The sequence below is a fragment of the Pomacea canaliculata genome, linkage group LG10 (assembly GCF_003073045.1).
Source record: "Pomacea canaliculata isolate SZHN2017 linkage group LG10, ASM307304v1, whole genome shotgun sequence".
Lineage (NCBI taxonomy): Eukaryota > Metazoa > Mollusca > Gastropoda > Architaenioglossa > Ampullariidae > Pomacea > Pomacea canaliculata.
In genome coordinates this window covers 12,164,646-12,187,258 of record NC_037599.1, presented here as the reverse complement: position 1 = coordinate 12,187,258, position 22,613 = coordinate 12,164,646, and the positions used below count along the sequence as shown (strand labels likewise).

At 40.5% G+C, this 22,613-nt stretch overlaps 1 protein-coding gene across 2 annotated transcripts; it reads left to right on the top strand.

Moving 5' to 3' along the window:
• The first annotated feature begins 918 nt into the window (after positions 1-918).
• On the top strand, positions 919-18,576 carry LOC112573375. 2 transcript variants are annotated; one of them, XM_025253674.1, is made up of 3 exons: positions 919-1,214; positions 3,051-3,206; positions 13,511-13,815. In XM_025253674.1, exons 1-3 carry the CDS (start codon positions 1,089-1,091, stop codon positions 13,532-13,534), a joined length of 306 nt encoding a protein of 101 aa, XP_025109459.1. In that variant the 5' UTR covers positions 919-1,088; the 3' UTR covers positions 13,535-13,815. The 2 variants fall into 2 exon arrangements, 1 of the variants encoding a protein (XP_025109459.1); XR_003101216.1 differs by lacking the exons at positions 919-1,214; positions 13,511-13,815 and adding an exon at positions 14,620-18,576 and having other exon boundaries at positions 2,900-3,206.
• The last annotated feature ends 4,037 nt before the right edge of the window (positions 18,577-22,613 follow it).

Here is a 22,613-nt window from a genome sequence, read left to right as displayed (position 1 = left end):
ATTAAATGTAGTACAATATTTATAGGCGTTTGCTATTGTCACAAAATATTTCTTGTTGCTCTTATTCTTCGAATCCAAAGGATACACTCAAATTACATAATGGCTTAACAGACGATTATTACTCCTCCATTCAGGCAACAAAGATGCACACATAATGCAAGAACAAAAAGTAAAAAAGAAGCCTCAGAACTTTACTTACTCAGTTAATCCACTCTACAAATAAAACTGTCAATGAAAATAATTTGATTACTGCAAAACAACCAGCATACTGTACATATTCTGAAAGAATCCGTGCCTGTTGCTAGTGAATGTGATGTTCTAAACAATGGGAGAGGACTTGTACCTCAGCAAGCATAAATACTTGGACCATTACTCACACTCATCCTCTGTAGGGTAAGAGCGTCATCGCGCACCTGACTACGTCACCCTGATAATGAAGTGTGGTGTCTGCGGTTGCTGTCTTCTTATGTAAGTAGTACCTACCTTCTCTGTGAGTCACAGTTTGAACGACTCTCTCGAACGAACGATTTTATTTGTCTTGTATTTTCCCTTCTGTTGTATCAGGATACACAGTGTTGTCCATAGGAATGGGAATCCCATGGGAATCCCATGGGAAACGTCCCATGGGACGGGATGGGACGGGACAGCACACACTTGTATTTCCCATGGTAGTCGATACTTGATATTGCAAAATAAATTTACTGTTATTTCATTCATCAAGGATTTAAATCTTTCCTCTGAATCATCTATTGTATGTGAAGTAGCAGGAATTATAGAACAAAAGCCGAAAAGTGGTTTTCAGTGTTGTCCATAGGATTGTTAATACCATGGGAATCCCATGGGAAACATCCCGTGGGATGGGACGGGATGGGACAGGCATAAATTGCCATGGGACGGGATGGGACGGGATAGAAAAATATGTCCCATGGACAACCCTGAGGATACACAAGCACACCAAGAGGGACAGAGAGGGTGAAATGGACAGAACACGAAGTGTGTGTGTGCAGTTTAATTACCTAACGCAATGCTATAGTGCTTAGTAAGAGCCGTATCTAATCTTGCATAAGAATCCCTCTGGCTGATTGAGTATGAGTAACACAGCTCCTTCTCCATCCAAATATGGGCACTGTGAGTCTAGTGTTATCGCAGGAGGCCGCGGTGACACCTTAAATGGACGAACAGAAGGACGCAAAGACAAGGAAACAGCTAAACAGGTCAGTAAGGTCAGAATAAAATAATTCAGCAAAAAAAAAATCTGCCCTACTTTCTATTTAAAATATACGAATACATAAAATTTCACGATTTATGTGTGTGTGTGCAGGCCTCTTACAATTTTGCTGGTAATATAAAGCTTGAAGTTAACGCAGTCAAACATTTCTTTAACAGTTCTTTGCTCAAAATGTAAAAAGTGTCCATGAACTGTCACAGAAATCTCAAGAATGAATAATACTTCAATGGCAATACCAAGTTTCGAAAGTTTTGATGCTAAAATAGGAACGGTGTTTGGTTGAAAGTGATAAAGGCAGCATCGATGAAAGAACTTTTTTGAATCTTCTATATTCTAAATGTTGGGTAAAGAATGTTGAGATGATCATTTACGGCGATAGTTAAAGCAGCACTAATATTATATCTTGATAAGAGAGTTTCATGTTCGGTGATTTAGACCTTTTCCATCTTGACTGTGTAGCAAATGCAGTTTTTGTAGAGTGGTGTTTTTTTAAACCGTTGCCCATTTTAACATCTCTGTGAACTGGGCAGGATTTTAGCAGACATTAATAAACTGATGAGGGCAAGATCTTCCTGTATCCAAAAAGTAGGGGATGCCGGGCGCACCTTAGACATTAGGTGGAAATTCCGTAGTTGCTGGACTTGATGGCGCCGAGATACCGTGACAAAAAGGAATCGAGTTTCGTGGATCTAGCATGTGGCAAAGACTGCAACACACCTAAAGATAGAATTACGGTTGCTCGGGTTCGTATTTCATTTTGAAAAATTGTCTTGAAGAAAGAAAGTCTTGTTTGTATCTCGTACTTTGTTTATAAATAGTAGACAAGGCTTCACGCTTTATCAAACTTTACCTAAATTGGTGTCTATGGAAATCAGTTGCATTATTTTTTATCGTCATGCCCTCAATTTCTTCAGGAAATTTATAGGCATTGCATTTCATACGAATAAATGAAATTCGTTAATTTTTGCATTTTATTGCTTAGGAAAATGTACTCGACCTACATGCCTCTGTGCACTGGTGCCAGGCACAAAGGACTGATTATGAAGGCTTATTTGACTCTATTTCCGAGACGGTCGTTAATATTAACTTTTGCGATCATCAGAACTGACAACAAAAAGAAGAATATACTCTTTTTACGTTAAGTAAATAGATAACAACGGGGAAAAACTGATGTTCCGAAAAAAAGAAAAAGATTCAAATCTCGATGCTAACTGAAAAAGAATAGGGTTTACTATTCTAAATTCATGTGTCCCGGACATGGTACGGAAAGTACCAGCTTCGTTTTTCACGAAGAATAACTTTCCAACGATATATGCACACACTCTCACACACATGCGAACAAGCATACAATTTGTTCGTGTGTGTATTCCTTTGTACACGTATTTTGGACTTAGTGCCAACACGCACACGTATTGTCTTTAGGACGTTTAGGTCAAGAAGATGTGTTTTGCATCTCTGCGCAAATGTGTAATCTTGTTTGCGGAGTATTCCAGCGCTTGACTGTGTACTTGAACGTGCAAGCATGTACGTGACGTGTCTACTTTGCAAGTATATGTCACACGTATGCATAATGTGTTATTCGCTATGTTGCTATGCATGGTGCGTGACATTTATGTCTCAGGCGGGGGTGCGTGCTCCCACGGAGATAACATTTATCAACAAGAAGTAATCTTTCATCCTTCTATTCCAATGAATGCATAGCATAGAGATAAAATTGCTGAACCACGTCAAGCATGACCACCGAGTGTAAGCGAAACCCTAGCTTTGTAATCAAAAGGCCTCGACTTTCTGTTATTCGGTGTGGCTTGACTCTTGTGTGCAGACACTATGCATGTTGCATACACGCACGGTCGCCAGTACTCAAAAGGCTGTTGCCACAGAGGTCTTCAGGGTGGGGCCCGGTGTTGACAATCAGGCCAGCTTACCAGGACGCCGCCCAGCATGGAGAACTTTATACAGCGCAGCTCCAGCACGTGAGGTGAGGTGAAGAATGGTTCTAAATATTTACTGATTTCACTGTCGCTATGTGTTTAATCCCGTAACACTTCGTCGGGCAGGTTTGTCTCACAACACCTCAATCGCGTGATAGAATCTTAACAGTTGACTGAAAGACAGACTGCAGCTCAAGGGTGGTACGCAAAACAAGAATGTTAAAGACTATATTTCAGTGTGGCAGAATCGTTCCAGTGTTGCCAATGAATCTCTAGAAAAGGAAGCCACATCTCAGTCAGCCCGTAACCTGTGACGCTTTACCTGTGACGTAACTCTACGTGTTTAATTAACCCGCGGGTAGAGAGCAAAGGCCTACGACGAGATCGTGAGCGCCAGCGCGCGGTGACCCCGGTGACCCTTCTCGGTGGTCGTGTTACTTTGCACGCCCTCCATGGGAGAGCTGTCCGCTCGAACGTCTACGTGATTACTCTCGCACTTTCAACGCTGATGACGTGTGAAGCTGGCTTTTCAGATGAACCAGCGCGACTCAGGCACGTTATATATGCTTGTACTTTGTTCGGTACATGCGCGCCTGATGTGCTCTTTGATGAAGCGTCACGTGTCACGTGTCACTGGTCTTTGAAGGCGACGAAGCGTGTAGTTTGCTCTCTTTGGCTCATCTTTTACTGCAGGGCGAGGCGCAACGCACATCTCAGTGCTGTGCGACCGTCACCTGTCCTTAAACTTTTGCATACTCTTTTAGGTAACAATATTTTTATTTGTTCTTTTTATTGCCACTGAAAAGATTTACTGTCTTGTAAACTTATTCCCTTCAAAAGAGTTAGTGAAAGTTTGTGCAACCGAGCTTTATGTTTTATTGATCTGTTTCTTCCAATTCTTCCCGATAATATTTTCTCCCCTATATCCGTCTATTTTTTTCCAGTGATCTTTTAATGCGTCTTTTTTTCGCCCTTTTCATTTATTTCTCTGTTTCTTTCTGTCCTGTTCTTTCTCGTTTGCCATCCCCTTTAGTATTTATGCTTTTCTGTATTTCTCAATATTAGGCTCCTCTCTGGCGATATTTTTCTAGAGGTCAGTGGCAGATTCACACAAATGGAGGAGAATGCTTATGGGTTCAGGAAATAATGTGGGTGGGGTGACTACAATGCGAGAGTGTTCTTATACATGTACTCACATCCCAAGTACACCAAGGTTGATGCTGCAAGGGCACAGTCTCTATAAATACGTCTCCCTCTTCATTCTCTGCACTCCTTTGTTTACAAGGCACGATAAGCCTGCTTTCTGTGGAATCTAACAGGCGTTCCTCTTTAAGGATCGAAAGGAAGAATTCAGAAAAGGTGCTAGGCAATGGAAACATGCGGAAGTGTATTGTACAAATTATTTACATACAGTCTCGGTACTGGAGGCAGCCAGAAATAACCTTCGGTTGTGGGCGTTTTGGGTTGCCAGACGGGAGGATGTTCTCGTACATTGACGTTTGTCATGACTAGTTCCAACGAGAAAGAGAGGCAAGAAACGAAAGGCGATAAAAGAATGCAAGGAAGAAGACATTCGCATTCTTCCAGAACTGTAAACTCCCCTAGAATATCCTCAGGAATGTGCATCTTACTTAATACTTGAGCCAAGTACATTGTTTATAGATGGCAAGCTGCTCAAAGCTGGTAGAACGGCTCGAATGCGGTTTTAAATAGTTGTACCTCTAACAACAGAACATACTAACTTACGCAAGACCCCTTGCACAAGGTTTGTTTTTCAGTAGGTCATTATAAACAAAAATGCGAATACAGTATGAAAACACTCTTTGAAGAGAATATAATTATATAACACTAAACTATAAAGACAGGCACAAACATTCTCTTTCGGTTCAGCTGCAGTGGTTTAAACATGAAGTCTTACTGACTGGAGGCATCATACACACATCCCGTAATATAAATTTATCTCTACATATTTACAGACACATAAAAATAAAACAATTTATGCTGTAATATCATGTAAATAAACAGTTATGTCTCGTGCTTTTCCTTCTCTTTTTCTTTCTTTCTTTCTTTCTTTCTTTCTTTCTTTCTTCCTTCCTTCCTTCTTGAGGGCCACCATAACGCCCTACGTCAACATAAGGCTCTGCGGATGAAAGGGTTCTTGACCGATATATTCGCGATTGCTTGCCATTCACATAATCTTGGGAAAACCCGTTGCTCAATACCGATGAGCATAGAAGCAACCATTCATATGTTTATGTTGACTCGGTATTGTGCTGACGTCATACATCAGGAGATGAAGAAGCTACATTAACATTAAACACAAGCGCCAATGACCGCTTATTGTAAGCTGATTATAAGCCCCATTTGCACATCATATAAGACGCACGCATGTTAACGTATTTAACAGAAAGTAATGTATCTGAGGCACTGTTTCCAACATTTCCTTGCACAGATATAAGAGAAAAATGAACAATATCTGGGTTTCGTTACAGTAACAAAGTACCACGATGACATATTCTGCGGTGTAACTCCTGAGACATTTCACCTTGTGGGATAAATAGGAGCAAAGGTTTATTAAAATGATTGTTATCTAATCATTGTTTTGATGCTAGCCGTTAAACGCAAAATTTGTTTGAGGAATGGACCACGTACCAGATCTCGTACACAAACATTCAAGAAGAAGTACGCACATACAGACTTTGTCCCCCCCCCCCAATAAACTTTTATTATAATTAATGAAACACTTCATTGCTTCCTGACATGTTTAGAGACAGTTTGCGACTGTCTTCCTTTCGGGACTGGGCATCTCTCCAGCACTTGGCCATGCCAACGCACCGCGGACCGAGATGGCGCCAAAGTGGCCTCAGGTGCATCACAAACCAGAATCAGGTTCAAGTATATACATTTTGACTCTGACAGGGTTATTCTCGTGCTGTTCTGAACTTCAAATCGGCTAGTCAAACAAACGTCTCAAATTAGACCAAACTCATTTCCGTTTTCTATTGCCGTCGGAAATACATGTGCCCGCCTCTTAAGGTTCTGGAACGCACTAAAAGATGTGATAGTGCGCCATACTTCATACGAGGTTTGGTCTAAGCCAGTGGGATACAACCTGTCTTTGAAGTGGGACTGTCGCTCATGTGTGAATCTTCATTTTCCACCTAAAAGTATCACATTTTAAGTCTTAAACTTTCACACTGTCCCACGTATCAGACTGGAAAAGTCTGGCCTACCCTGACTGTTCATTTCTCCATCATATTCCTTCATATTCCTGTCTCTGCGTTATAACTGTGCATGTTAACGTATGTTCCGCTTGATTATGATGTCTGTCTCTATCACACAGCCTCAATTCCTATTGCTCTCATGTAAAGCACATCGAGTTCGCCTCCGTGTAGAAAAATGAGCTACATAATCCTATTATTATCATTAATATTATTATTGATTATTAAAATATTCTGTTTATTGCACAAAGCACGGCTATTCTTCTGTCTACTAACTAAAAATCATAGAGATAACATCATGAATGGATAAAATATATAACAAGAGGATTGGTATGGTTTTGTGCGAAAAATAAATGTACACAAAAAAATCTGTCTTACACACATCTACTTTACATTCGAAAGTACAAAAGCTACTCGTGAAACTGAAAGTTATTTCTGTATGGGGGTGGCAAAGGAGGGAAGAGTAGTTGGGTGAGGGCAACCGATTTTCTTCAGGTGAGGGATACTTCTGACTTTCAGTCGTCCTTGGCGCAGAACATTTTCACTCAACTGACTCACGCGCGTGGGCGCTGGAATAGATGCAAACCAATTCGCGGTTCTGTCTCTGACTTTCTCTCTGATATTGTAACAATGACGTGTTTAGAAAGGTCTGTCATCCTGAGTCAAACGTGCGACTGTCAGGCAACCCCACCAGAGAAAAGGCAGATGAATTTATGGCACTCCCAGGATATCAAGAGCATTTCTCCGTTAAATCAGACTGTTTTTCGAGCATAATGCTACTAACTGATGCTTGTACGGCTGAGAGTAGTAGGTAGCAAGCATTTCTGTGTAAAAATCCTGCGGGTCTATTCTACGGATAATGGTGTTTCTCCACACAAAGAGGGGCGTTAACTTTTACTAGATGGGTGTAGGCTTTATTTTTAAGCTGTTACTTGTGAACACCGTGCTCAGGTCGGTGAGGACGAATTGTCTCCACGTAAAGAAACAAGCGCTTCAACAAGGGGACACTTCCGAAACCCTGCAGGTCCAGAGAGGCCTATGTGCGTTTCTTAAACAGGACTAAATCTAAATTACCCTGAAATATATAGCATTTTTTTTTTACTCGTCTGCCTTATCTGCTAAGTCCATGCAAGAAAACGTAACTCCAGCGGCAACTCTCGGCCCCGGAATGGCGATCGAGTAAGCACTGATCACACTTAATTCCTCTCCTTTCTGACAAAGCTGTAACTTTGATGTACAACACGAGGATATATCACAGCCACTGAGTGCTTGACGGGGAACATACGTGATTTACCCTCCGATACTTTCAGAAGTATCGCAAAGACATGTTGTTTCGCGAGAGTATGATTAAGTCCAGATAAGCATCGACGTATTCAAGTGCATCACAACCAAACAGTTTGCACATGTCGTCGCTGTGTAAGTTAAAGTCAAAATGCTCGTTCCTTTATCAGAAGTCGTATTCACTGTAAATCGTTTTCGCGGAATTCATCAGCTACGTGCCTACTTCGAGGTTTAGAGGAATGCGATTTGTAATGTCTTAGTTCACTATTTTGTAATTTCGGTGAATTTTTTTCTTCGTCAGGGTAGACAAAAATCTTTTCCCATAAATATATTGAATCTAATTTCTCAAAGTTGGTTTCTTACAGCACGGATAAAAGGAAATTCATTCAGAAGTTTTGGAAGTAACATGACTATTTTTTCTTGAAGAGTACAGTAGATACACACAGGAAGGACTAATGCTAGAGCAGGAAAGAGAAATATAGAAGCAGAAAATACTATCCGGAAAAGAGAAATGTGTGTGTGTGAGAGAGAGAGAGCGGCTGGTGTTATAATGATAATTTAGTCCTCAAACACATTCGGGATTATGGAGAGTAAATCTGATTGTTTCTTATCACCACCCTTCTAGCACTGGCAATGATTTTGTTGATTATTAAATGATTAGACAAGGTCCAAATTATTGTACAAATTATTGTCATTATTAAGTGATTAGATAAGGTACAAATATTCTGCAGTCGGATAAAAGCATGACATAAAAAATGTACAGTATATAACACCTGCAAATGATAAGTATATTTGTGTAAGTACACTTTAAGAGGTGCATAACGAGCATTTTTCAGAACGTATCTCCGTTAAGTGATTCATAGCTGTAAATAACAACAATGTAAACAGTAACTGCATAAATTAACTGTGAGAAAAATATTACACAGGGGCTGGTATTATATCGTTGCTCACCTGCAACCTAGCTACGGGCTGCAAAAGACACAAAGACGACCAATTGTTTCTCTTCCTTTTCTCTTTCAGTGGGTGCTTAGTACACAGGGGACGGAAACTAAGTTCTCTATTTAGAATGTGGAAATAATCAAAACAGTTCCTCAATCACAAAACTCTCAATATAAAAACTTTTGCGTTGTCAAAGCACACGTCGCACACCTTCTATGAGAACGGATGTTTTCCCTGCGAAAGGCTGTCACGTTCACGTTTTTACAAGTTCATTCTTGACGAAATTCCGTACTTGGAAGTAATATTATCCTTTATGCAGTTTGAAATAAACATAGCCCAGAAGGAAATCAAATCCGGGATGTCAGCCTGCACTAATGTGTGACCTCGCAGCCCCAGTCACAAGCCACCAATGAGGAAAGGGGAGACGTCGCCCATCGTAAATCGTTGTGTATGGTGCTACCCACATTCTAGAGTACCCTAGTATTTGAAAGGCCGCAATTTAAGACAATTTAACACTGACATATTTATTACGGACGAGTGCTTCCGCAAGCACCGGCGGATAGTAGCAGCTCAACATGCATGTTCTACAACATAATGGCTCACGAAAATCAAAACAACCTTTCAGGGCCTTATTCTATTCACTGTCACATCCGTTCAGTCGAGAAGATATAATATAATAAACACAAGGCTGAAGGTCACAAAACTGACAACCTCGTGGCCCCCGACAGTCCGCCCCCCCCCCACTTCAACGCCTCCCTCCTCAACAAAACAAATAAACAAAAACAATCAGTTGGAGCTGGAGCTGTATCAGCTTCTAATGCCGGAATACAATAAAAAAAACTTCTGCCGTTGTTTACATGCGCTGTGCCTAGAGAAAACCTACTTTGATTCACTTGTTTTTGTCCCTGTTGGTTGTGCAGGTGGTACTGATAGTTTGAGGCAAATCTAAGTTGCTTAGCTAAAATTTGGATTGAGTTTTTGTCTACTCTTTTTTTTTCGTTTTCCCTTTCTTCTGTGATTGTGTATGTTTTAAGAGATTTGTCTGTTATAGGGCTTGCTATTACTCTCTGTCATGACCTGCAAATATAGATAAAGTTAAGAAAGGAATGTGTCCTCTCTGTTACTTTTGAAAAGAATTTCATATCTCCACCTTCCTTTGTTCATAAGAAGCTGATTAAGTTGTTTACATTTCTATGAATGAGAGCTATCACTGCGCAGATGCAACAAGTAAGCGTTTGTTTGTCCACGCTGACCACTCGTAGTATTCTTATGTGTCTTGTCCGAAAAATGGTGACCCAATAAGTGTCAGACGCTAACAGCAACACTCGTATTGGTTATAACTGTTATATTTTATATGGAGCAGAACGAGGCGGATCTTGATATAAGAGACACAGATAACCATTTTTCTTCTTCGTGTTTACGATCCAACAGCAATGCTTGACTTGCCTACTCTCATTCTTCCACACAGCCCTCGTAAACATTTGTTGGAGTGAATGTCAAGCATTACAAAGTGCACCGTCGCGCGATACCGGTGATAAGGTGGTAGGGCAATTAACATCACCGCAGGTACTCGTCCCTCGTACGGATGTCATCAGTATGCGAATAATTCCATCTGCACATTCCTGGCATTCCTGACCATTGTCCGCGCCGACTAGGGGTTGTTGGAGACTAGCGTCAGGTCCGTCGATCTTATCAACTTCCGATATCCCAGTACACCACACGTGAACTTGAAGGAGCAGCTGCCAAGTGGTGCGAGTTCAAATACGACATAGGGGCTGCCTCCTCTTTCCCTCCTCATGTTTGCACGCCCTTTTCCTGCGCCGTGACGCGACCTTCCCCGGCTCTGACCACTCCAGTAGCGAAAGGGCCTGTTCGTTCACTTGCCTCTCCGCCTATTGACGTGGGCGTAAGAGTCGTTACGTCTCACGTAACTAGCTTCTCTGTACAGTCGCCCTCCCCTGTACCACAGCACACGTCTTACAAGTCTTCCTAAAATTTGTATTGCTACGCAAAAAGCCAAAATAATATTATTTACTATTAATATGATGCAGCACTGTTTTACCAAACTTCTGATTATATTGTTGAAATTGGACATACATAGCCTGTTACCTTCCAGATTCATAGAGAAATCTTTGAAAAAGCTATAAAAGTGTCAGTGAATCTAGTCATCGCCACTCGGACTCCAGAGTTCCATATAAAGAGAAGATGCATGTACAGTTTTTTTCAGCTGGACTAACGATATTATGTAAATTATCTAACAATATTAGATTAAACATTGTCTTTACCGTCGGTAGCTTTTTATTTAAAAAAAACTATGCATGCAGACAGGAACAGCGATAAAGAGCGATGGAACAAGGCTGCACTTAACACTTGTAAGTTAGTGTTGGCACTTATCCCCTGCTTACACCAAACTACGGTGAAATCAAATGTAATATATATTTCCAAGATATATTTTCCACAATTTCATTATTTTCATTATTTAAGTCATTCCACGGCTTATAGCACAGCATTTGCAGTTCAAGCACCACACTGTCAAATCGTACGGTTAGGAGCAATACTGCTTCGGCATTCAAAGCATAACAACACAACGTGTAGGTATGTCCAGTTAAGCCGGTTATAAATAGCGTTACTGGCTTCCTTTTGTTCAAATATCTTACGAGTCGGTTCATCACTGTAGATCAGGCTTTTAACACCATTTAGTTCACAAGCAAAACACCTCCACAGAAACACGTCCGTCAGGCTTTATTTGCCAAGGGTTTGTGACCTCATATGCCCTGGCGTTCCACCCAGTCGCGCTAACGGAGGCTATTTTCGGCGCTCGACTTTCAATATAGCTTTTCTCGAGAACATAAAATCTTTTCTCCAAGTAGAACCCCTTAAATTCAGGTGGGACTGATTTCTTTATTTAACTATGGATATAGCGCATTATATGGCCTATATAGGGCAGGACGAGGACCTATCAATATGACGGCGTCCTTTACTTTTCCTTCCCTTCCTACTGAACGTACTGCGTGCACAGACGTAGGCGTTTATTTCTTGGGCTAAGGATTTCAGTCTAAGCCACAACCTAAGCTTTTTCTCATTTGCGCGTTAATATAGACTTTGGACAAAGCTTTTAATCGTTAGATAAACTTCTACAGTCTGTTTTAGAAAAAGCTTGCGTTACACTATAGAGTGCAAAACAAGTTTATTTTACATGATAAATTGATACTCATAGTAACATCTAAGGGAAAAAGAACCAAAAGAACTCGGCAACCACTAATTTTATAATAATTTCCGTTGATGGAAGAGTTTTTGCCAAGGTCTGGTGGTGATCACTTATATTGTCTTGTGAGAGGGAGAAATTCAAGGGGGACCTTCCCCGGAGAACTTCTTAAAAAAACAATTTAAACTTCGTTGTCGACAAACATGAAAATCGAGTGCGCCTTTCAGAAGCTACTTCATAGGGGAAAGACGAAATAAACAAACTAGGTCTGATGTCCCTTTTATTTTTGTGCATTTGACGAAGCAAATACCAAGAAAACAGCACGATCATATTCAAAATCTTTGGCAAGTTAAAATTACAAGGAAACTGATAGTTTGGGAACATTCTGGTCTGTGCATCAGTTGCAGGATACGAAAGCAAACTTCAGCATCCACAACATCCACATGCAAACAAGCAGGCGCAAGGATGGAAAAAATCAGACAAAACGAAGATAAATAAAGATAAAACAGAAGAAAACAAAAACAAGAAAATACCTGCACTAGTGGACACGCGCGTGTGCACACAATTGAAAGCATCAGTACACGCTGCAGACACACACTAACAATGATAAAGACAGAGAAATTTGCACATCCAAACTCACACACATGTGCATTTAATTTCCTATGCTGTCTGTTCACAGACAAATCGAGCTATTCGTGAATGTGCATAATATTATTGCAATTTGTCTGACTTGTCCATTGAATGATACTTGACTTTTCGCACAAACTGACATATAAACTGCTTACAGCATTGTAGGTGTAATATATAACTAAATGATGGGCAGCTATTATCCAAATGTATATTTATTTCGATTGAAATATATGTATAAATACGTGTGTGTAAGTGCAATCATCCCAATCCAGTTACACCGTTTTGTTGAAAACGTCTATAGTGTGGGCGGCTGCCTGCATGAGATGACGCGTGCGGTTGCTGTATCCGTATCGCAGCGGCAATTGTGAGGAAGGTCTGTCGCAGCGACAGACACGCCTAGAAACAAATGTTCAACGTGCTAACATTCACGCCGCCGGTGCAACCGCGAACGTGTCTGGTCTACATCATGCACGCGAGATCCGTACATCCTTCCTTTCTCTGCTTCTGTCCACCCACGCTTTCCTCACACCTCCTAGCACCAGTGTTTAGTTATACCAAGTCGGCTTTTCTCCCATGTGTACAAGACCTAACCATCACCCGCTTCTTCCTCCCTCCCTCTCCTTTCTCTGTCTCCGCCCACTTTTCAACTTTTGTCAATTAGCCAACCTTTTGTCAATTAGGTGTTATCCCAGCCGTTTTCCCCACCTTCTTCTCAAACTCCCCAAGATGCTTTGTTAGAGTTTTTGGCAATTTGTAAGGGCATCAGCGCAGACGAGATTCCCGTGCATGGTAAATGTGCTCTTCCTACAGAAATTGAAAAAAAAGCTGATTTTGAGCTCTTTCCACATCAAGAAAGCTTGGCCAGTGGCATTACTGGGTGAGACGGAGTGACCAGACTGGCGGACCAACCAATCGCGCCTGAAGTCACAAGTGAGCTGAGAGTATAATAAAGAGCGTGACAAGACAATAGAACACAATTGTCAGTGGCAAAAAAGCAGCAACAAGACTGACAAGTCTTTATTTTTACACTTTTTCTTGGTTCTGAAAGTGACAATCATTTCTACATTTCATGCAGGGCTGTCTTAGAGAAGCCAATTAGACAACTGCAGGAGAGGAGAACATGAAGAAAATTCAGGCAAGCGTTTTGAATATTCTTTCTTGGGGAAAAAGTTATCTTTGCTAAGAATTCAGGCACATGTATGGTTAAAAACCTTGGCGCTTTCTAGTGAACTGTTTGTGAAAACTTTGAGCTGTTTTAGTTTAATACACATGAAAATCGGTATTTGCGTGCGAGGCAATGCGGATTTGCACACAATCAAAAATTAGTCCACACACACTAAAGACCGCAAAGTATAAAGTATGTGTACCTACACAGTAACATCCCCGCACTCACCCAACCATCACCCGTCTCTCTCTCTCTCTCTACATGTAATCCACCATCAGATTGTTTCCTAGCCACCCTCTTAACAACTTACGAATGTCTGTAAAGACTGCACATCGAACAGAATGAAAAAAAATCTACAAAGCATCAACAGCTTTGTCCGTATCGCGATTACATTTCAATCAAGAGATTAGCGTTAGTGCGACTGTCGCTGACGCCCAAGTGATCCGTCAGAGCCGAGAAACGCGGGCAAATCTGTCACTTCACGTAACGTTGAGGGGCCAGGTTCACAGCACATTGCTAGGCACAGGTGGATGACCAGTTTGTGGTATTAAAAGCACTGCGCCAAAGCAAAAGATTTATTGCTGTGGCCAGAAATTCTTCTGTGCAGTTATGCACAAAGCAGAGGTCATGCTCTGCTCTTCCGGGGTGGGTTGCCTGTTGTAAAGGCTTGTAAATCTGCTATCACCCTCTAAAACCAATTTAAGCTCGTATATTTTTATGTGGTTCATAATCATGTCCGGTCTAAGACTAATGCTAAACAAACATAAAATGCATGATGTTTTGGAGAGGAGGGGTGAGGGGATCAAGATTTTCTACGACGTAAGCCTTGTTTTCATCGGGGCGTTGATTGTATAAACGTAAGGTGCACAATCTAAGTTTGCTCGTGTATTCGTTGGTGTAACCTGATGAGTAAATGTTTGTGAATGCACTTAGGATCACTTGATCCTAAATTGATCATAAATCAATGCATTACGTTAATTTCTGCTCTGCTGCTGATTCTTGATTTTTTTCTCATTAAGTGTTGGAGAAGAGATGGACATCATCAAGCGTAAAGCCCAAAGACAGGATCATGACCAGCCAAAGTAGGCAAGGCTTCATGCTTGATCAGTTGCCCTGGTCAAGGAAAACCTCGCACCCCTTCGAAAGGGGAAAACGTAAAAGGATACCAATAGAACCAGATCGCCTACAGTTGCGCTAAGAGAATGAGCATCCATCGGCACGTGAACGAGCTCACCCATGCGTTGAAATTATAAAACGTGAGATATTTTGGGACTGGAAGAAGTCAGATGGACGGGCTTTGGAGAAACAGCAACTGACGAAGGCCACAAACTCTGGTACAGCGGGGAGGAAACCAAATGCGAGTAGGACGTGGGCGTCCTCTTACGGAAGAAAGTGATAGGAGCATTCATCAGCTGTTCACCTATCTCCGGCAGAGCGATCTCAATTCGAATCTCTGTCTGGCTTACAATGTCACCATTATCAAGGTTTACGCTCCGAATTCCACGCACAACGATCATGAAGGGGAAGAATTCTATGAACAGCTGGAATGAGTCCAAAGATGAATTTTCTCGTAGTGTTTGGCGGCTGCAACGTGTCGGCCTGAACTCGTAAATTCGGTATAGAAAAACTTAATCTCAGAGCCCTAAGGTTCCTAGAGTTTGCACAGACTTTCCCTAGCCAATAGCTTTCATTCCCATAAAACATCGAGTAATGCGACCTGGCGATCCCCAGATGGTCCAGTCTATAACTATATCAACTGCCTAGATGTTTCAAATCTATCATCAGTCAGGTCAAAAACGAGCGACCACAACCTTTTCTTAAGAAGCCTGTAGTTGAAGCTGAAGGTGAATCGCCGTAATCCAACCCCCAAATTTGCTTTGACCTCTTAAGGTGCGAGACACAAACGAAGAAGAAACAACCTGTGTGACCAAAGACTCTCATCGAAGCTGGTCAGCAAAATAGGTCAATCATCGATGACAACAATGGTCACCTTCCATATGAAAAGGCTGTACTAAACCGATGGACTAATTATTATACAGGTTCTCTTTGAGGACAGATGCTAACAATCTCCAAGGCAACCAAACTGCGACCAGTGACCCTGCAGACCCCGGGGTTGAGAACGTCCCAGTGGAGTTGATCAAACGTGGCTGGGAAGAAAAAGTGAATATTTACCACGCTGTGATGGCAGGCATCAGCAGGGAGTTACAGGACCACACAAACAGGCTGAGAGACAACGCCAGTGTATACCGGATGGAGATCAGCACGGACAAGAGTAAAGTGATGTAAACACCACCGGGCACTGCAGAGCGGACATCTACATAATCAAAGTAGAGGCGGAGGAGGTAACAGCTTCAAGTGCATGTGTGCTACGCTTTCCAAAAATGGCAGCTGAGCAGCTGACGTCGCCTCAGGACAACAGCGACTGCAGCAATGGCCAAGCTGAACAAAATACAGGGGAGAAAATTATCCTGCTGTACAGGCTGTGAGACGTAAGCTCTGTTTAGTGAGACGGAAAGACGGATCCAAGAATTCAATATCAAATACTTGAGAAAACTGCTATTAATCTGTTACGGAGAACACAAAACCACTGATTTCGTATGGAGTGCGATAGCCACCATTGCGGGTCCTCATGAAACTCTGCTCACAAAAGTGAAACGGCACCAGTTGTTTTGCTTTGGTGATGTCGTCCTACCCTACACTCCAGGGCTCCGTGAAAGGTGGCTGCCCTCAAAGAAGACAGAATAAACCTGCACGGCGAACAAAAAGGAGTTAACGGGTCGCTTTACACGGGATCTAAACACTGCCGTTACAGGTGGCGCACCGTTGCCACTTCTGCCACGGCCACTGGTCCCCCGACTCTCGGCACCGGCAGGTCAGTTCCACTGGCAGGCCAGCTTATCTGATGAGCAGCTGGCACCAGCCAAGGGAAGGATGAAGATGATTTTCTATATGCCACGTGTTGTTGACAGTACGATGCTGAGATATAGCAAGTGTTGTGTTATTTTTTTCTTTCATCAGTAATGCTTCAGTTTAAGATTCAGTTAATAAATAAAGAAAGGAAGAGAGAAATAAACAACAACAAACCCCAAAGTAACGGTGTGAATATACGAGAGTGCATATATCCGTGTCTCATGGTCAACTGCCATGCGTACGTTTGTAAATTAAAATTCGAGTAAAGTCTCACGCAGTCAAACTGTTCTAAGGTTTTGCCATCTTTGCTAAAGAATTCCTGATGAAAATCCAACAATGTGAACAAAGTATAATGAAATATATTACGATTATATAAAAATAGCGTTCACTTGTAAAGCGTGATCTCAACAGACAAGATCATTTCGCTGTGCGTGTCACAGTAATTTACCACAGTGACCCTTAACCCTTAAAGCGTTGACAGAAACTTGACTGTTAACAAATAAGCTCTATTTTCTGCCCTTTAGTTACATATGAGAGAAAACTGAGGGGTACAGAAAGGCTTTTACTAGTAACCTCCTTTCTGTTTGCTTATATTTTTACTTTGTCCTAAATGTTGCTTTCACATTTAAAAAAATAAGCGGGGGACAGCAAATCATTTGCTGCGGAAATCATAAAAAGAGCGTAGTATGCGATCATAAAGCATAAGTAAAACAGTTTAAACTATTATTTTAAACACACAACTACAATAACATTTGAAAGATCTTCCTTGAAAGGAAAAGACAGCTGTAAGAAACAAAACGGCTTGCTGTTTGTAAACACGATGTTTGTCCGATAAAGGAGAACGAGATGGAATATAGACGGGGGTTCCCTGATACTATATCAATGCATCAGTTTTAAGAAAACACTGTGACAAGAAGGTTACGCACTTGATCCCGAATAACCGCATTACCAGGTGCTCCAGCTATGGCTATAAACACCCGGGATTATTACTAAGAATCATTTTATAACCTGTTTTTCTTCGTTACAAGTGCACGTTTCTGTATCGGTACACGGAGTGGTATATACGTTTAATGATGGACGTAATGTTTTTATCTAATTCATTTTTTTTTATAACTTTAGAACCCAATTTTTATGGGTTTTCCTTCCTTTGCTAAGAATGATACATATTGAAATTAAATAATGCTTTACTTTATAATGTTCTGTTTCCTTATGCGTAATATGCTAAATACTAATAATATCAATGTTGCCTGAAGATGTGTGTGTATTTCTATTCATAATTATGGAATATGCAGGGGAACAAAAGATAAGTGAGAACTATAATGCCAGCACTCCCACTGCACAGATAAGAAAACGACTTGACACTGTTTTCTTCTTATAAGAATTGAGAATTTTATAAATAAAGCAGAATGTGGCTATATATATATATACTTACACAAATATGCTGTTATGTGCAAAATAACTGTTTCCTATATTTTCATTTAGTCAAAACTCTCTTGTGCTAAATTTGTGGTTAATTTTACTGTCATTTCCTTTTCTTGAGGCTTTTGCATCCCCACCGAAAATGCTGAAGATTTATACCCACTCTTTCTTTTCCCTCTCCCCATGCTTTCTCTATTTAGGCATACGACGATCCCTCACCCATTACCAAGGAATTGTAGTCAGCGAAGTAAATAAAATAACTGCTCAGTTTACTTGCACTAGTGTTTCTTAACATGATTACCAAGGGCTCCACAAACAGCTCGTGATGCAATGTACGGCGCTCTGTTGCGCAACAACCTGCAGGTTGGAGGCAGATGTGAGATGCGATTAACTCAAGTAGCTTTCGACATCTTCAGCCATCCCCTTTAGGTAACCTCTATCGCTGTCTTGTGAAATAATAGCTTAGTCCATAATACCGCGGCATTTGGAGCCAGCTTCCTGCTTACGAAAACAGGATCTACACCTGCACGAGTAGTCGTGAAAGCAAGCTGATAAACTCACTAACCTTTATAAATGATTCATAAATAAACCCCGAAATAATATTTTGTCAGAGATATCTGAAAGACATAAAGTTTTAGAACACTTTAGGTACCACACACATGGAGTGTTTATGAGAACGGTTTTGATTTTCTTAATAATAAAAGTAATAAAATATCTCATACCTCCCAAGTCCACATATATTCGTATGGTAACGACACAGTAAAGACTGAATGCACTGTTAATTCATGAGAGTATTTGAGCGATATAATACATGATTCATACATACGGACAAAGAAAACTGGATTGCAAAAGGAAAGTAACAACCATAGAAATGTTTCAGGGTAGAACGAAGGGTAAAGCCCTAAACGAAGCAAACTCTAAACTTTGTTTATTGACACTTAATACCATTTCAATATTGTGATGAATCTAAAAGCGAGTTATCATTAAAACTCATTTTATTTCTGAAATTTTGGCTCCTAATCTTTGACAGAATGTAAGGGTATAGGTATGGTTCACGGAGAACATAGCAAAAGGCTAAGCGTCGGTCTCGGTAGACAGACAGCAGTCCACTTATACACGTCCGTAATTTGAGAAACCTAAACGAAAGCAGACGACAGTTTTAACAAACTGCAACGTCAGTGGAAAACACAGTGGAAGACACGACTTAAGTCCCTGACTTTTTAACGAATAGATCTATCAAAAAAAAAAAACAAAAAAAAAAACAAGCGTGCTTTTGCCCCATCATACACACACGACATGAACGTATGACAGGCTAAATTTAGGTAAAAAATTGTTGGCTATTATAAATATAACACATGGTGCATTTTGAAACTGACGGGAAACTGAGAAGGGCGACCTACCTGACCCGAATCCCTGGCTTGAGATTGTCTTCACGCCTCTCTCAGATTACGAAGCTTGAATCTTCAAACAACACTTGATGCACAAGGAAAATGTTGGGTGTTCTTCGCTAGAATTGTCTTTCGGTATCTGTGATCTCGTACTTAGTCCTTAATTTGCAAATATCCACGTCTGCTGCTATCGTCTGCTGAAGTGTGAAGTGTCTCTGGAGTAGCTTCCCTTTGATAAAACAGCGTGTCGTGAAGCACTAAACGAAAATAAATAAACAAATAACTTACCTTTTTTAAAAAAATAAAAATATATATATATCGATGTTGTATAAGCTGACGAAAATATGTTTACAGAATTACAAAGCAGTCTAAATATTTGTTACCGACACCACTTGTCATTGCTGTTAGCGCTAAAACGCCTTGTGCTTGACAGTCAACTGTTGCCCAGTGTTCCCGTCTGTTACTTTATAAGTAGTACAATTAATTGCCGCGAAATATGATAAGCACGTATAAAAGACTGAGAAAATCTGATGAAAATCTACATTTCTTTATTAACATCCTTCGTTCTAATAAACATTCAGAATCTCCACGAACTTATTTCCTAAACATTCACGAGTTTGTTCAGTTTCCCTGTAGTTTGGAAATGGTAGAAAGGTTTAACATGCTGTAATCAAAAGCTCACTGTCAGTTCCTGTACACACGTATGCTTGTGTAACGTGAGGATAAATTGGGAACAGGGCAGATAAAAAAAAAATGCTTCTAAAAAATACATGTCATCTGCACAGCAGCTCTGATATCGTTTGCGAGCTCCGTCTCTCTCTCACACACACACATATGAACGAATTAATATTCCCTCCTAAATTCTCATTCCAGTGAGACAAGAAGGAAAAGAGAAAGAAGATGAGAGAACAAGCAAAAAAAGCGTTCGAATGCTACACGGAAAACTGAAAAGAATTAAATGTGTGTGTGTGTGTGTGTTCGTGTATGAGAGAGAGCATGTAAAAAAAGAAAAAGGGGAGAGAGAAGTTTTACTCACACAGACACACAGACATGCATTCTCAAAATAATATTTGTCAGCTTTCGTGAGTGACATATGGTAATAATTTTAGCTTTGTTTCAGGCTCATTTGATAATTTTCTGAGATATTTTTTTGTACCACAGCATAGTCTCGCGCTCCATTATTCAATGCTTCATGAAATGTAGATCTATAAAAGTTTGGTGTTCTAGCAAATTTTTTTTTAAGCTGAACAAGACAAGAACGGCGACGACAAAAGAACAAACCGTACAAGATAACTGAGGTGTATCAGGAATTCATCGTGTTGCGACACCATAATAAACCTCTTGACCTGACCCGGAAGGTTGACAGGTGACAATCGCGGCAGTACTACAACAGAATTAAATGGGTTTTTACCTGGGCCTAAATCCTCCTCTTCCATGATTACTACGAACAGAGCTTATCACGGGTGCTTATCATGTTACCACCGCAGTTTTGAGTAGGTTTACTTGATACTGTTCCGGGTCTGCTTTGGAAAAAACGAAAATGACAAAAATAAACAGTAGTTAATGATGTTCCGGGTTCACTACTTTGAAGACCTTGACCAATCTTCTTACTCAGTTTCAATATTATTAGTGTCCTACTTTTAGAGGCGAGTAAACACATCATATTACGGAAAATCTATGAGGTAGAGAATTATATTCCAGTAAGTCTGAAAAGAATATTAAAAAAAAAACAACAAAAGATATAAGCTAGACATATAATTCCTTAACTTGTACCTTCCATTTCTATTGCTCTTTCTAATTAAACCGGGATAAGAATCGACAATATCCTTGATGTATGTTTGTTTGTTTTGTGTATATATATATGTCACTTGCCCATTTTTTCCCCTTCATTTGCTAATATTCTTCGCTGTTGACATCTTTTAACGTTGCACCTTGCAACAAACTTCAATTCTTATTTTTATATCCAACTTTTACTTTTGTAACTAGAGCACCTTCCCATGTTCCAATTGCCCACTGGGACAAATGAAGTTGGTCATCGTCATTGTCATGTCATGATAGATGACTTCGACCCGAGTGAGAATTTATCATTGTTTCAGTTGTGCTAATGTCATTCTAAATGCTCAACCAAAAACATTACTAAAAGCTTTGAAGTACCTAAGCCAAGATGTTAGCTTAACGTAGACATAAACGTGTAAAAATAAACACTGATCAAGGACAGTATACAGTATGGACTGCTGGCAAACGACTTACCGAGCTGACTTCTAGAAATACGCCTAGAGAACGAGCTTCCCGTTTTTCTATAAGCTTGAAGAAGAGCGGACGATGCGAGCTCTCCTGTTGATGGAGTACAACATCTCAAGCTTTATGATCTGTTATGTTTTAGATTTATTAGTGCCAAGCCAGAAGTAGATTAGGCTTTTTGGCCCCTCCCCCGAAAAAAATCATGAAGTAACTATAAGTAAAAAAATGTATGGTAAATATTCTGTTGACAAAGCAGCACCACCCAGACTCGTGTGCGAGTGCTAAAAAGACGGGTGCTAAGTAGGGTATCACCTACTTGTTTATCTAGAAAAATTCATCTATAGCTTTTTTTTTTTTCACTTTCGTGAAATATGTCTCCTACGGGGTCAGAATAAAGGACCGTTTCCAAGTTTATCACAGTCTCGTCTGCCATGTGCAGGCTGAGCATACGATGACGATGACGTTGACTGATCGTGTTGGTCCTGTAAACAACGCTAGATACACATTGCTGTGCTTTGATTCCTCGTTTTAATGACAAAAGTAGCCTTTCGGAACCTTTCTCCCTTAGGTAGTGTTAGAGACTGCGCTTATTTCAGGCCAGTTTGTTTTATTCCTCCTTCCCTTCACTTGCATCCCAACCTCTCAAAGCTACTAGGTTACAGCTGTGTCTGCAGGAACCATTTTTGGCATTTTTGCTCAATTCAAGAAGTGAACTTAACTAATTTTGAAGTAAAATTTTGTGAAAGGAAAAAAAAAGACTGAACATAAGTCACTTTGATTATCATCTTTCCATTTCTGACTCCTTTACGTTCTTTAAAATTTAGCTTAATCTTTATCGTGCAAACAACACGTGACCTGACGACAGTGCTTAGTCCGTTAGTGACAAAAATCACTTCGTCAGATGTAAAAACCACATCTCTATTTTGCCATTCTCTCTCTTTCTCTGCATTTGTTTGATTTGTTTGTTTATTTGTTTGTTTGTTTGTTTGTTTGTTTGTTTGTTTGTTTTTCTTTCAGATATACGTTCTCGCCAACTTTGAACCTCCACATTATCC

Coding starts and splice junctions, on each gene's coding strand:
- LOC112573375 (XM_025253674.1), top strand. CDS start 1,089: ATGAGTAACACAGCTCCTTCTCCATCCAAATATGGGCACTGTGAGTCT. Junction 1,215..3,050: donor ACAAGGAAACAGCTAAACAG/GTCAGTAAGGTC, acceptor TCTTGTGTGCAG/ACACTATGCATGTTGCATAC. Junction 3,207..13,510: donor GCGCAGCTCCAGCACGTGAG/GTGAGGTGAAGA, acceptor CATTTCATGCAG/GGCTGTCTTAGAGAAGCCAA.